Genomic DNA, 15,306 nt, shown 5'->3' with positions numbered 1-15,306 from the left:
AAGGCAAGTCAGAGTCCCAGGCTAGGGGCAGAGGCGCCCAGCAAAGGAGGGCTGCGGTAGATGAGCCCCTTTTATCTTCTGCCTTCTCCCTACCCCTCTCTTCCCTTCCAAGAACTACTTAGCAGAACGAGCCAGAAGTGTGCTCCTCTTAGCTTCCAGCCTCCCCATACACAAGTCTCCCCAAGGTTCACCTCTTCATCATTGAGAAGGGTTTTGGGGGCCCCACCAAGGCCTTGAGTGATTCAGTGACTGAGATCTTACCACTTCCACTCTTACTCATGTGTTAGACCCCGGCTCCAGATGGGGCCAACTAAGGAGATTCTTTTTTACCTTCGCCCAGATATTTACCCCACCTTATTCCTCCTTCTTTCTTCAGGGTAAGGGGTCACTCCAATTGTCCACTGCTGATCCCTCCATCAGACTCAGGTCCATTCTCTCTCTCCTCTAGAATCCCCCTCCCCTCCCTCTTTCTCTCTTCTTACGGAATCTTTCCTATCGGTGTAATAATCTCTCACTTCCACCTTCAGAGTGCTCACCTCCATGCCAGCCAGTGCAATTAGACAACAAAGAGCATCTCAAAGCCTTGAAAGGAGGAGATAGAGCTAACACTTGCAGGTGGCTGGGTACTGAAAAGGAAGTGCTATAAATAAAAATACAGTAAGTCACCGAGGCACAAAATTCCTACAGAGTAAATTGCGTCCTGATCAGATATTGTAATGGAAGGAAAGACTTTATTTATAGTAGTATTAGAAAAGATAAAGTACTTTGGGATAAACTTAAGAAATGTTCAAGATCAATATGAAGAACATTGCAGGATTTCTGAAGAACACAGAAGACCTACAAACATGCCACGGCCACGGGGCAGTAGACTCGATATCACGAAGATTGTGACTTTTGGTGTGTTTCTTTGCACATTTAATGCAATTCCAATAAAGATATCAACAGAAGAAGACGTGTGCCCAGCAAGCATATAAAAAGAGGCTCAACACCATCAATCACACCCACTAGAATGGCTAACATCAAAAAAAGACAATACCAAGTGCTGGTATGATCACTTTGGAGTTGGTTTGGCAGTTTCTTGACCCAGAAATTCTACTCCTATTTACCCAAGTGAAACATATGCCCATACAAAGGCTTGTATATAGATGTTCAAAGGAGCTTTATTTGATCACCAAAAACGGAAAACTACAAATAAGTAAATTGTGCAGTTATCCATATAGTGGAAGGAGCATAAACTAAAAAGGTGCCAACTACAGATAGACCTAATAATACAAATGACCCTCGGCAGCACTACAGGGAGAGAAAGAAGCCAGACACAAGAGGGGATGTACTATGTGACTCCATTTTGTATGAAGCTCGAGAAAAGTGGAATTTATTTATTTTTATTTTAATGTTCATTTATTTTTGAGAGAGAGAGAGAGACAGAATCCGAAGCAGGCTCCAGGCTCTGAGCTGTCAGCACAGAGCCCGATGCAGGGCTTGAACTCTTGAACCACGAGATCATCACCTGAGCCAAAGTCAGATGCTCATTGGACTGAGCCACCCAGGCGCCCCTGGAAAAGTGGAATTTAATCCATCGCAATAGAAAAGCAGATCAGTTGTGGCCTGGGAAAGGGATAGGGGAAAGGGGCATGGGGGAATTTATGAGTTGATGGAAATGTTCTAGCTCTTGATCGTGTTGGCTGATGGTTACACGGTGCTCACATTTGTCGAAACACATCAAGCTCTACATTAAAATCGGCGCATTTCATTATATTATACTTTTTTTTCTTTTTTTAGTAATTTTTTTTCTTTTTTTTTCTTTTTTTAGTAATTGCTGGAGGAAAACCCTGTTTTTGCTGGGACTGAAAATCCAAGTTAAAGAGCAGTAAGCAATTGAATGGCAATAAAAACCCTACGCTGAGATGCAATTTTTCACTTAACCAGATTGTTAAAAAATCCAAAAGTTTAATGACACACTGTGTTGGCATGGCTAGAAGGAAAAGCACACTCTTCATCACTAATGATGGGAGTGTAAATTGGAATAACCCCTAGCGAGGGTATTTGGGCAATATTTAATTGAACTACGAATGCTTTGACCTAACAATTCCCCTGCTGGGATTTTATCCTCCAGATCTCAACCACAAGCAAAATCACGTATGTTAAAGATTATTACCAGTGTTGTTGGGAATAGCAAAACATAAAAAATAATCTGAATGTCCATCGATGCAGACAGGTTAAATATATTACGATACGTTTGTAGGAGGGAATCCTACGTAACTACAAAACCCAGTGGGAACAGTCTCTGCCTGCTATTACAAAAAGATCCTTAAGGTGTAATGTTAAGTGAATGAAGGATTGTTATATTTGATGTTGCCATTTGTATTTTAAAAATCCAGAGGGGCACCTAAGTGGCTCAGCCAGTTGAGTGTCTGACTCTGGATCTCATCTCAGGTCATGATCACAGGGTTGTGGGATGGAGCTCTGTACTGGGCTCCAAGTTCGGCGTGGAGCCTGTTTGAGATATTCTCTCCTTCCCTCTCTCTCTCTCTGCTCTTCTCCCTTACTTGCATTCTCTCTCTGAAACAAACAAATAAATCTAGAGGCAATATATTTGGATTTTCTTGTATTTATATGCATTAAAAAATTCTGGAAAAATAACAAAGAAACTAGTATCAGGAGGAAGGTGTGGGAAATACGTGGATGGAGTGAGGAGTAGGAGAGACAATTTTAAAAGTAGGCCTTTTTAATCCTTAAAAAGTTTTTAGGGGTGACTGGGTGGCTCAGTCTGTTGAGTGTCCGGCTCTGGATTTCAGCTTAGGTCATGATCCCAGAGTCATTGGATGGAGCCCCGCATCAGGCTCTGCGCTGAGTGTGGAGCCTGCTTAAAATTCTCTCCTTCTGCCCCTCTGCCCTGCTCACCATCTCTCTCTCTCAAAAAAAAAAAAAAAAAAATTAAGGAAAGTTAAAATAATTTTTTGAACAGGACCATATTAACTATTCAAAATTTACTTATTTTTAAAATAACATCAAAGTAATATGTCAACATAAGTATTTTAATTATCATTACACACAAGGTCATCTTGAGGGGGGAAATGATATATAGCAAGCATCTAGTCCAGTGCGGGGACATATTTGGTAGTGTTACTATTTTTTACCCCCCCCCCCCACCATACTTTAGGTTCTGGTTCCCCAAATGGAGGCGCTGGGCTGCCTCTGCTGTCTGTGTCCTCCAGGGCACTTTCCGGCCTATGGAACGCTTTGCTCCCATCTCTTCCCTTCCTCATCCCTTCCCTCTCCACCACCTCCTCAGGGAAGCCTCCTCCGACACTTTCTCCCTCCCTCCTCACATCCTCCTCCCTCACCTAAGTGCCCTGGGGACGGGGAACTGTAAGGCCTTCTCAGCCCCCCGCAGCCCAGGGGTCCTTGAACCCGTGTGCTCCCTTTCTTGGAGTGCTGCCCTGGCCGAGGAATGAGTTCCCCTCGACAGGGGGACTGAAGGGCAGGCCTTACCCTACACCTATACAGATATCCAAACGTTTCCATTTCCTGTAAATGTTTTGTTCATCTTCCCACACCCACAAAGAAAATCTGAGTTTCAGTTTCTCTGAAGGAAGACGCCTGGGTTTTCCCGTGAACTCGCAGTGCACCGTGTGCAGTCGTGGCGGAAGGAACAGACACATGGCTCACTTGTGCAGCTCATGGTCCAGCAAGGAGAGCAGGCACTTCTGCAAGGAACAGTGGCACAGTGTGACAGCCCCAAAGTGGAGACGGGGCCCAGTCAAGAGCGGAGGACCATGCCCCACTAGGCCTCAGGGGTGGCAGAAGGGTGGCTGGCCGGGGCAGGAAGGATTGGAGGGAAGGCTTCTGAACAGAGCCCTGGCTAGTGGGGTGGCCTCCAGGTGAGGGGACAGCGGCAGAGCGGGGACAGCGGCCTGGGGCTCTGGTTCTCCAGGACGGGGCCCCATAGCTGAAACCTGAGCCCGCAGGCTACGCAGGGTAGGCTGGGAGGACTTACAGGAGGAGGAAAGGGTAGGCACTGGCAGAAACCAACGGAGCCTGGTGCCAGGGGAGCTTGGGGGGGGGGGGGGAAGCCCGGAGGGGAAAGGCCTGGTGCCAGAGGACAAGCCAGAGGCTGCTTCTCAAAAGGAGAGGTCCGGGTTTCTGTGGCCTTCCCCACCCCCAAAACTTTCCAGGAAATGAGATTCATTTCTTAGGGCTGAAGAAGTAAAAGTCCCCTTCTCTGGGGTCCCTGGGGTTTGGGCTGGACCACTGGAGCAGAAAGCCGCGGCCAGGCCTCCAGGCCCAGTTCCTTCTGTTTCCTTCCCTTCTGCTGGTGGAGAAAGAGTGACCTGGGTGTAACAGGATAAGGGGAACTGACAGTGGCTCCTGAATGTGATCAGAGCCCCTACCCGGCCCCTCAGGAGGCTGTTGGCAGCCCCAGCTCTGACACACCCATTCCCTCTCTTCCCTGGCAAACCTCTGCCCTAAAGAGGAACAGAGTGCCCAGCACCTGCCCCAGGGGCTTTGAAACCCTTGGCAGGTAGGGGAACTGTGGGTGGTTCAAGTGTATCTTGAGGGCGTGTCAGCCTCCAAACCCTCATTCTTGCCTGGGGGTGGGGGGCAGTAGGGAAATGGCCTCAGGAACCCCCCAGTCCACCCAGTGCCCCCACTACTCTCCAGGAAGTGTAAACAGCACATTTATTGGTAGTTTGCAAATCTCTGGTAAAAAGCACAGAACAGCAGGGCTCTCCGACATGCTGCCCTGGGCCCCAGCCCGCCAGGCATGCAAGACGGAGCTGGCCAATTAGTCAGGACTCAAGGCGTCTTCAGGGGCAGGGCCGGCGGCAGAGCAGGCCCCACGCTTTCCCATCCCCACCACCCGCTAGCCTGGGCCCACACTGCAACCAGGGAGGCGGGCCCAGCCCAGGCCCCAAATCCCTGCCCTGCAGTGGCCTGCCTTCTCCCCGACTCCACCTCTCTGATCCCTGCTCTGGAGCTGGGACCCGAGCCACACGCCCTGCTCCCTCACACTGGCACCCACCCAGCTGCGGTCAGACTGCTTCCACGGGCCCTGCGTCTCCAGTCACCTGTCATCACACTGTGTACTCAGCTCAGGGCTGGGCACCCAGCAGGAGACCAGGATGGGCAAAGGCTTGTCCAGAGAACAACTGGAGGGGAGAAAGGCAGGGCGGCCTGACTCAGTCTCTCCCAGCCTGTTGTGTGCCAGCCTCCATTCATTGGCTCCTGGCTGGGGATGAAACTTCTCCGGGCTTCAACAATCCAAGGTGCAGCACTGGTGCTGCCTCCTCCAAGATGCCTGCCTGGCTTGATGCCAGATTCAGGGCTGGGCTATGGACAGTCAACCAAGGCTGCTACTTTAGGGCCCTGAGGACAGCCTCCAGCTTCATGGCCACGGCCAGGTCACCTTTCACCTTTAGCCGCCCACTCATGTAGGCCCCCAGGGGCCGCAGCTCCCTGCACAGAAGGGCCCGCAGGTCCGCCTCAGCCATCTCCACCACCACGTCAGGGACGCCGTCAGGCACCCCGTGTCCTACTCTCCCGTGCCCTGTGTGGCGAGAGAAAACTGAGTATTAGTAGGGATATGGCTGTGCAGCAGGGAGGAGGGGAGAGCAGTAGTTATGTGTTCGGGTTCTAATTCCCTGGGTTCAAGTCCTCTTCGCTGTGAGACCACTCAGGGCTTTGGCTTCTAAATTGGCAAAACGATCATCCCAAAATCAGAGATCTCGTGGTGAGAAGCAGGCGAGATAATGCACAGCAAGGGCTTGGCCTAGAGCCTGGCGTGCAGGAGGCCTGCACTCCATGTGTGGCTCCTGGTGTAGGAAGCCACTAGACTGTCCCGCTGACGAGGGCGGGGCAGGGAGACAGTCACTGCACATGGTGCCTGAGCCCCTGACCAAACTGTTGGCGGGAGCAGGGAGCAACTTTAAAAAGGACCACGGGGGCGGGAGGGGGGTGTGACAGAGAGGGTGGGGAAGGCGGTGGCACCTGTAGTAAGGTCGAGGAAGTAGATGCTCTGGGTACCGCTGGGCAGGAGGACATTGAACTGGTAGCAGGCCCCGACCTGGCCGACCAGGGCCTCCGACAGGAAGGGCTGCAGGGCAGTCAGCAGCCCCTCGGCCAGAGGCTGCTTAGGGCTGGGCCCAGCACTGCCGGGAGGGGCAGGCAGCTCCACTTCGCTCACCATCTCCACAGTGTCCGCTGGGGGGGGCCGACAGGGTGGGGGAAGGAGGCAGAGAGGAGAAAGTCAGTGTGCTGCCAAGATCAGGGTCACCGTGACCTCCATACCTCTCCTGGCAGCTTCCTCTTACATGCCCTTCAGGCCTCAGTGCAACTTCCACCTCTGCTAAGAAGCAGCCCTTAGGTTTTCAGCCTTACCCCCAGACTCTGTTTCTAAGCTACTCCAGCCCTGAGAGTAAAATCCTTTCCCAGTGCTGTCACTTCCTCCCACAGAGGCTCCCAAAGGCCTCTACTCATTCAGATACCTGGGCTCTTCTTGCTGCTTAGCCCTGGTCCGCTTTACAGTGGGGCTGGCTGAGCAGCTGGGCAGGGGTGCACTGTGCACAGGGGCGGAGCTCAGGTAGGGGGACAAGTGGCAAAGTGGAGCCCGCGCAGGACACCAAGCTGAGAGCCCTGCTGAGCACCTCCCAGTTCTTCCCTGGGGCTCCTCACCTGGCCCTGGGGGTGGGGCCCCTCCTGGCCCTGAGGACAGGCCTCCTCCCAGGAAGTGGAGGGCCAGCTGCTGGAGGGTACTGTCCAAGCTGGGCCCCACTGGGCTGTCCTGGGGGGGCTGGAGCACGGCCTCCACTGCTAGTTCCACTCGGTCCACCTCCAGCCCCCAGGCCCTGGTCACATCATTGATTTCCATCTGGAAAACAGCATGGGGAGAAATGCGGTTAAATCAGCAAGGCTTTCTGGGGGCCTCTTCTTTGGGCTGGAGGTACCACAGCCTCCCAGGACAAGCTCCCCTGAGGGCCACTGCAAGCGTGCTGTGCGAAGCTGGTGAAGAGCAACTGGGAGAGGGGCTGACCCCCCGGAGGCCCAGGGCGGAGCACAGGTGCTGGGAGGGCAGTCAGAGTGGTGACAGGGCCTAACAGAAACGAGGATGGTGGTGTTATACGAAATACACATCTGAGCATTTAAATCATCAAAATACACTTCTGTGCATTTGCTCTGTTCCTGGCTCCCAGCTCCTACAACCCTTGCAATTGCCTGTGAGAAAAGTGATAAAGGTGTCTCTGGTTCTGATGGCAAAGGTGATTTTGGAGCCTACCCAAAGGTGGGGGCTGGCTGCCAGGAGCCATGTGACTGGAGAGTCGGAACTTTCAGTGCTCAGAAGCCTCCCTAAAATCACCAAGAGGCCTAGGATCCAGAGCTCCCCAGCTGGTGAAGACCAGGGGGGTGGGGAGAGCGGTGTGTCTGCAGAGGGTGTGGGAGCTCCGTGCCCCTTCCCCAGGCCACGCTCTGTGTATCTCTTTGGCTATTGAGTCATATCTTCTATGTTTTAAGAAACTGGGGAACATTCAGTGTCCCCCGGAGTCCTGGGAGCCGCTCTAGCAGGAGAACCGGGGAGGTCGCCAGAACCTCCGGTCTGCAGCTGGCAGGTCAGAAGCACCGCTAACAGCCTGGGGCTCAGGACTGGCATCTTTAGTGGGGCGTGGGGGGCAGTCCTGTGGGACGCAGACCTCAACCCAGGGGATCTGGTGATGCTGTCTCCAGGTAGATAGTGTCAGAAGTGAGCTGAATTCTTGGACACTCTCCTGGTGTCTAAAAATTGCTTGGTGTTGTGTGTGGGGAACCCCCCCTCAAATTGGAAATGGGTCCGGGAACCCCGAAAAAAGGACTCTTCCGGGCAATGGAACAGCATGTGCAGAAGCCCGGACGGGAGAACCTGGAATGTTCGGGGAAGCGTAAGTCCACGGAGCTAGCCCAGCAGGTGGGTTGGGAGACCGGAGCCAGCTGAGGGCTCAGGGTGGATCTGCCACGGTTCACTGGGTCTAATCTGACACACAGGAGCCCAGAGAGGAGTTTAGCAGGGAGGTGACAGGCTGCTTGTCGGGACCCTCCCGGCTGCTGTGTGGACACTGGAGTTAAGGGGGCCGAAGGCGCAGGTGTGGAGTGCCGGGTAAGACACTGTTTCAAACTACAGGCAGAAATGATCTGGATCTGGCGTCAGGCAGAGAGGTGGCTGGAAGCCAAGATACACAGAGGCCAGAGCACAACCCCGTAAACTACAGAAAGCTACAGCAAGACACCAGAGAAACAGCAGTGGGCTCGGTGGCTGCCTGCATGTGCAATGAGGGAAGCGGTGAGCAGTCGGGTTTCTGGTGTGGGTTGCTCTGTGGATCGTGAGTCTGGGTGCTCCCCTAGACAGCAAGCACAGACAGACACACAGACTGGGGGGTGGCGAGGGGATGGATGATAACTTTGGAACGGCCAACTCTCCAACAGGGGCCACACTGGGGGTACACAGGGTCCAGGGCGCAGGAGTAGGGCTAGAGCAGAAAGCTGTAAATGGTGTCCAGAGGTAGCCCAACGCGCAGGTGGACGAGCTCCCCCAGGCGGTCCTAGACAAGAGGAGGCCATTGACGGAAACTTGGAAACTGAAGGGCAGGAGAACAAGGAGTAACTGCGAGTGAGCTGGAAGCAAGGAGGAAAAGCGGGCTGTGGAACAGTGGGAGCCAAGGGAAGCAGAGGGTCTGAGAGTGAGAGGAGGGTCCCCAGAGTGAAAGGCTACCGCCGGGTGAAGCGGGTGAAGCGAGCGCAGGACTGAAACGCACCCCAGGGCAGGCAGGAGGGAGGTCATGCTGCTATCTGTCTTAGGGGCCTGGAGGAGGCCTACACTGAGGACATGCTGAAGGGCAGGAGAGGGGCAGGTGGGAGCCAGGAGGGGCCGGGTGGCGGCAGAGCCTTTGCCCACAGGGAAAGGAGAGGAGGAAGGACTAGCGGAGGCAGGAGCCGAGCCCTGGACCCAAAGCACCGCCCTGGCAGGTGGAGTCTCCAAGGAAACTGGCAGCAAAAATAGCACCGAGGTAGAGCAGGTAGAAGAGGTGACACTGGAGGTGCTGAAAGGGCTCTTGTCCTGGAGTGGCTGCCACCTCCCCCCCCGCCGCAACCCCCGGCCAGGAGCAAGAGGAGAGGCTGCAGCAGAGGAACGTGGGGTGGGGTGGGCAGTGAAGGGGAAGCAACCAGCCTGCAGGAAGAGTGAGCAAGCAGCTAAGGGAGGGCCCGCAGGGGCAGTGGGGAGTGTGCACCCCTCCAAGGGGGAAGTAGGCAAGAAGGCGACTGGGAACGAGACACTCCCGGCTGACCAGGGCTCCGGGGAGGCATGCCGGGTTTCCTGGGATTTCGTTTTAACCACAGGCCCCTGACCCTATCCTACCAGGCACCAACTCACGCTCGGCACCAGGCCCTAAATGACTAACATCATGCTGTGGGACTGACCCCCCCCAAACTGCCTCTTTTCGGCTCTGTTGCATAACACATCTGGCTTTCTGGTTTCTTCCCTTCCCCGCTCCTGACAGCAATGACGGAGATCAGTCTTCTCTGCAAAGCACATTAAAATGGAATGTGGTTTCATAAATAAAAAGTGGTATCAACTGTAGAAGATGGAGCACTGGATGGAGGGGTGTGGGATGGGAGTGCAGGTGATCTGCTTCTAGGCTAGCCCTGTCCTTGACCGAGACTGTTAGAGGCATCTCAAATAGTTTCTGAGCCCTGGGTGCCTGAGTGGCTCAGCAAGTTAAGCCTCCGACTTCGGCTCAGGTCATGATCTTGGGATTTGTGGGTTCGAGCCCCCTGTGCTGACAGCTTGGAGCCTGGAGCCTGCTTCATATTGTGTCTCCCCCTCTCTCTGCCCCTCCCCTGCTCATGCTCTCTCTCTCTCAAAAAGAAACAAACATTAAAAAAATGTTTTTAAATAGTTTCTGAGCTTTTAGGGTCCTCAGTCTGAAATAAAACAGTGATAATCCAGCCCTCTCGCAGCAAAAGGTAAAGCAGAGCTACACCTGGGCAGGCAAAGGGGCCCGTAAACTAGAAAATGCTCTGCACGTGAGCGCTGTGGTCACCATCACAGCAGGATTTCTTGAGGAGTTTCCCTCACGCGGCTGATCCACCTCCTGAAGGGACTGGCATCACCCCACCCCTCCTGTCCTCTCCCCCCAGGTCCCTGGGGGAAAGCGAAGCCCAGGGGAACAAGGGGAAACCTCATCCACGGTCCACTGGGACATGGGACAAAGCACATGTTGAGCGTGGGGAGCAGGGGACGTGCTGCCACATGCATATTCACTTCTGCCCCATCTTGTCACAGAAGGGACATGAGGGGAATTCTGCTGTAGATCATTACTCACGCACGGAGAAGAGGCAGGAAAAAGGTCCCCGTGTCCCTTTGTTCTGTCCCCAAAATGCACATGGTGCACACGAGCCTGGAATTCCCCAGAAGGTGACTGGCAAGAGGCCTGCCTGTGAGGCCCAATGGCTCCCGGCCACGCTGGCAGGGCAGGGTAAAACCCCAGTGGTGAGGCAGGGCCCAGGAATCTGGCGGGCCGCTCCCCTCCCCTTTGCCTCTCTAAGACGGGCTCACCCAGGACCGCTATGGTCTGCATCCATTTTCTGTTCCTCAACTCACAGTCCCACCCACACCACTGGCTCTTCAGAAGTTAGGACACATGGTAAACTGAGGCCCAGAGTGATCTGGCACTTTGCTCAAAGTGCTCTGGAAGCAGAGCCAGGCCCAGGTGCCCACCACTGACCTCTACCGTGTGAGGAGCTGCCTACCAGGAGCTGGTCGCTGATCTTGAGCTTCTCCATCTGGATCTCCCGCAGAGGCCTCTTGAGCAGGGCCTTGGTCATGGCATTCTGGGCCGTCATGCGTGTGGCTGTGTTCAGGTCCTTCACAGTCATCACAGATAGTACGGGGTCCCAGATGCGGAACTGGACATCGGCGCCCACAGACAGCACAGCCCCATCCTTAGAGGCCAGCTATTGGGGGGGGAGGGGCATGAAAGAGGAGACACTCAAGGGGCTGGTGCTGCTGGGAGGTCGGGCCCATTGAGACCACCCAGCTTGACCCACCCACCAGGGACCTAGCTCCTCAAGGGGAAAACTACGTCCTCAGGTGCATGGGTTTAGGTACATGAAGCAAGGACGTCGTTCCACCTCCATCCTCAATGTTCTGGTCACTTCCCCCACCCCAACCCCGACGGCTACTCATACACCAGGGTACCGGCTCCCACAATACACTCTGCACCAGCCCCCCGCCCTCTGTCCAAGGGAGCCAAGAAGCCCCGCACCTTGCAAGGAGGGATGTTGAAAGCTCGTGTCCTCAAATCCACCCGCTGAAAGGAGTCAATGAAGGGCAGGAGCAGAACCATGCCAGGACCCTGAGGGGTGCGGATCCGGCCCAGTCGAAACACGATCATTCGCTCATAGGTGGGCACGATCTGTTCACACGAGCAAGGGAGAGGGGTGAAAACGCTGAGCCTAGACAGACAACAGCGGCTGGCAGGATCCCCCCCACCTCTCTCTCCCTTGCTTTGGTTGGTGTCAGTTAGTCTTAGATCTTTCTAGAAAGAAAACCAAGGCTCTGAGAGATTAAATGACTTACTCAAAAATCTCCGAGACCCCATGTGAAAAGCCAAGATGTGAATATAGTCCTAAATGACTCCAACCCCAAGCAAAGGGCTTTACCAATTTTTGAAGTAAGTATGTCCCAGTTGAGAAATGAAGGCCCAGAGAGGCAAAGTGACTTGCCCCAGGTCACACAGTATTTGTTTCAGTGGCAGTTGTAGGACGAGGATTTAGGACCTTCATAGGCTTCCTCCCCAACCACACCAAACCCAAAGGCTTTCTAGAAAAGTTAACTATTGCCTAGGGCCACACAAAGGGCAAGGCCTTCCTGGGCTTCCACCTTCACTGCAGCTCTCAGATGTGATCCTTAATGGAAGTTCATCTTTTTCCCCTCTGCACAAGCCCTTGTTGAAAACCAGGCCCGAATTCCTATTACTCATTACCTGCTGGGCCAAGTTGAGTGTTTTTCATTTCAAATTTTAACCTAACCCAAAGAAAGGAAGATATGGCCAAGATATCCGCATGTACCATCAAGCCAATGTCCAGACCCCAGGACTTGGGAATTTGGGAAGGCTTGCTGAACATCTACTGGCTCCCAGTATGACTTTGAGCAAGTCTGAGCCCCTGTTTCCTCATCTGAAAGATGCAAATGAACAATCTTTGACTAGCCCATTTCATCAGGGTGTGATAATCTAATATTTAGGGGAAGGGGATGGAGAATGGGGAATTCATCCAACAAAGCTAGAGCTTTCAGTGTGGCCCAACCACCCTGAGGGTGACCTGGCCAGCCTTACCTTCAAAGCAAACCAGCCAGAAACAGGAAAGGTGATCATCAGCAGCAAGAACCCCAGGAAACTGATGAGGCCGTGGCAGAGGTAGGAAGGCCAGCTCTGAGGTGCATCTGGGGACAGGAGAGCAAAGGCAATCAAGAAATGCCACTGGTTCTGGTAGGATAGCAGCAGACTGAATGAACTTGGTCAAGCGTACCTTTTGCCCACCCCACCCCCCAGCCCCCTTCATCGGTTCTTTCCTTTTCAGGGCTCTCAGTCACCTCCTTGCCTAGTACTCCCATATCTTGAACCAGATGCTAGTTACGGGGGTTCCCTCCTCCTACACATCAAAACTAATCCCTCTCAGAGTCCCACTCCCACAAGGCCCAGTCTCTGCCAGGCAAGAGCCATTAGATGTGAGAAGCCAGTCCATGGGATGCTCTCCTCACTGGGTATCTGGATCAATTCCCTTGTCTGATAGAGAGCGCCTGGCATCTGTACACACCGTGCTGGGCTGAATGGAATGCGGATGGTATACAACATTCCTCCTCTACCATCAGCCCCAGAAGCCTGCTTTCAGGGACATCCTTTTGGAGATAATACCTTAGCCTAAAGGGATGAAGCATTAATGGCTCAACAGGGATGACAGGGAAGATGTTCGTCTCTGGCTCACAATTCACCCCCTTTAATGCCCTAAGGACTACTGAATGCTTCACTCCAAGCAGCTTCAGATGGGAGGTGGAACTAGGAAGACAGCCTCATCTGAGACAGAGGTCCTGGCCCCTGGAGAACCAAGAGCCCAGAATGAAAGTGGAGTTGCGAAAGCCCCAGAATCTAGGATGATTACCCTCTGCTCTCCTTCCCATCCCAAGACTGGACAGGAGGCAGATAGGAGCCTCTGCTGGCTCCTCCCAGGAACTCCATGCCCTCTGGGCTCTCGGAGCCCTAGGAGACTGCCTGGCTCTGACTCCTGTGGCTGCTGCAGCAAAGAAACCCTTGGATAGACAGGTCGCCTATCCTTACAGGAGGGTTCTATTGTCGGACTGAGGCATGTGGGATCTGGCCCTGGGGAACCACGCAAGCTCTGGAGCAAGAGGACCAGAGCTGACCCAAAAGGCAGCCTGAGGCCTGCCTTTGTCTCTGGTCGCTATCTACCAGGAAACGGGTAGCTGCTTTAGCTCCGGACATGCAGAAGCAGTCACTGGGTTGAAGACGCTGCCATTTCTCTGTGGCCAAAGTGCCCTTGGCGCGCCGGTGACCTGCTATACCTAGACCCTGGGTTTTTTCTGGTCAAAACGGGAATGTGAAATCCCTTCCCAGGCTTAAAGGCCTGATAAGAGTCGAGAGGAGAAATCAGGGGCGTGAGGCCTGTGAAAAGATGAGAGAGCTCCGGGGCAACAGCCCAGCAGTCCTAGGGAGGGCGGAGGAGCGCTAGCATCCCAGTGTTCGGTCCAGGCCCTTCCCCACATCGGGGCCACTCCCGGTGCCTCCTCTTAGGGTGCGAGGGCGCCAGACTGGCTGACTCCAGAGGGTGCCGGCCGGTCCGCGCGCCGGGTCCGCTGTGCTGGGCGGCCACTCACCGGCCCCCGGCCCCACGCCGCCCCGCTCCGGGGACAAGCAGCCCTTCTGCGAGCCCAGGAAGCCGAAGCTCGACTGCTGGAAACGGTCAAAGTCCCCCAACGGCAGCGCCCGGTACCCAGACCTGCCGAGCATGGCTCTTGCCTGGGGCGCGCCCCGCGCCCCCGCGCGGTACCGGCCGAAAGCAGCCGGACGCTCCCCAAGCCTGCCCCCGGCTGGCAGGGGCCGTTTCCGGTTTCCCGGGCCGCGGCGCAGGAGATGGCTAGCTCGGCCTGGTTCCCCCCGGCGCACAGCGCCCCCTGCTCCGGGAGGACCGAACTCGCTGGAGCCTTGCCTCCCTGCTCCCTCCGCCCGGCTCTAGAAAATCTAAATGCAAATGGTGAATTTACTCCGGGAAGCATTGACTTTCAATATGGTGTTTGGGCAGGGTGTCTTTCAAAGTAAGCAAAGAGGGGGAGCCTGGGTGCAACCGACTTTAGCTCAGGTCTCCATCTCGCTGTTCATGGGTTCCAGCTCTGCATCAGGCTCGGCGCTGAGAGCTCAGAGAGCCTGAAGCCTGCTTCAGATTGTGTGTGTGTCTCTCTCTGCCCCTCCCCCACTCACACTCTTTCTCTCTCTCCCCAAAATAAATAAACATAAAAAAAAAAGTGAGCCTTGAATGCCGAGAACAAACTGAGGGCAGATGGGGTGGGGGGAGTGGAAGGGGGTGATGGGCATGGAGGAGGGCACTTGTGGGGATGAGCACTGGGTGTTATATGGAAACCAACTTGACAATAAACTATTTTAAAAAATAATAAAAAAACAAGTGAGCTAAGAAATTAATAAAACTTTCCTTGTCTCAGCCACATGCCAGTCCTGCCTCCTCAGACCCCTCACACCCCAGCCATAGCCAGGTCTCTTCGACGTCCTTTCTGCAGATGCTGCTCACCATCTTTGGCTTTTCCTAGTTTGATGGCCTGATTCTAAAGCCCTGGTGGGTACTGGGCAGGCTGGTGGGTAGGGTAGGCCCCTGAGGCCTCACACAGTTCCTGGGAAGTTGGGTCTCCCAGCCATTCCCTTTCCCCTCCACACCCCAGACAAATAAGCTTTACAAGGGCAAGGTCCTAGCACCATCCCTAGTCGGCTCCAAGCTGGAAGTGAGTGCAGAATTGTATACAGCAGTTAGCACAGTGGTTGGGATGGTTTGATGTTTGAAGCCAGGGGCCTGGCCCCAGTGAGGAGTGCGCTTTCTCCCCTCACCAGCTGGGAGCTGGCATGCTTCTCCTTCGGCCAAGAGCTGATTTGCTCTCCTTGTGGTCTTCATATCTCCTCACCAGTTCTCCCCCTCCCAGCCTGCCTGCCACCATTGCCGCAGACTTACCAGCCTTTCCAACTGTCACCCAAGGCATCG

General features: G+C 54.3%; 1 protein-coding gene across 3 annotated transcripts; it reads right to left on the bottom strand.

Moving 5' to 3' along the window:
* Positions 1-4,662: 4,662 nt before the first annotated feature.
* On the bottom strand, positions 4,663-14,145 carry STOML1 (stomatin like 1). 3 transcript variants are annotated; one of them, XM_039238222.1, is made up of 7 exons: positions 14,041-14,145; positions 12,363-12,469; positions 11,292-11,441; positions 10,777-10,980; positions 6,673-6,868; positions 5,989-6,201; positions 4,663-5,548 (listed from the first exon to the last, which is right to left on the bottom strand). In XM_039238222.1, exons 2-7 carry the CDS (start codon positions 12,399-12,401, stop codon positions 5,355-5,357), a joined length of 996 nt encoding a protein of 331 aa, XP_039094153.1. In that variant the 5' UTR covers positions 12,402-12,469; positions 14,041-14,145; the 3' UTR covers positions 4,663-5,354. The 3 variants fall into 3 exon arrangements, with proteins under 3 accessions (XP_039094153.1, XP_039094151.1, XP_039094152.1); XM_039238220.1 differs by having other exon boundaries at positions 13,919-14,134; XM_039238221.1 differs by lacking the exon at positions 14,041-14,145 and adding an exon at positions 13,186-13,261.
* Positions 14,146-15,306: the final 1,161 nt, after the last annotated feature.

The sequence above is a fragment of the Hyaena hyaena genome, unplaced genomic scaffold (assembly GCF_003009895.1).
Source record: "Hyaena hyaena isolate Hyena2069 unplaced genomic scaffold, ASM300989v1 scaffold_137, whole genome shotgun sequence".
NCBI classification, from domain to species: domain Eukaryota; kingdom Metazoa; phylum Chordata; class Mammalia; order Carnivora; family Hyaenidae; genus Hyaena; species Hyaena hyaena.
Note: the sequence above shows the minus strand (reverse complement) of the source record. Positions and strands in the feature narration are given on the sequence as shown.

Excerpts from the sequence above, each read along its gene's own strand:
- STOML1 (XM_039238220.1), bottom strand. The coding sequence starts at position 14,051 with ATGCTCGGCAGGTCTGGGTACCGGGCGCTGCCGTTGGGGGACTTTGAC. Across the intron at positions 12,470-13,918 it reads CGGCGTGGGGCCGGGGGCCG|ATGCACCTCAGAGCTGGCCT; the intron begins GTGAGTGGCCGC and ends TCCTGTCCCCAG. Across the intron at positions 6,202-6,672 it reads GGCCCCACCCCCAGGGCCAG|CGGACACTGTGGAGATGGTG; the intron begins GTGAGGAGCCCC and ends GGCCCCCCCCAG.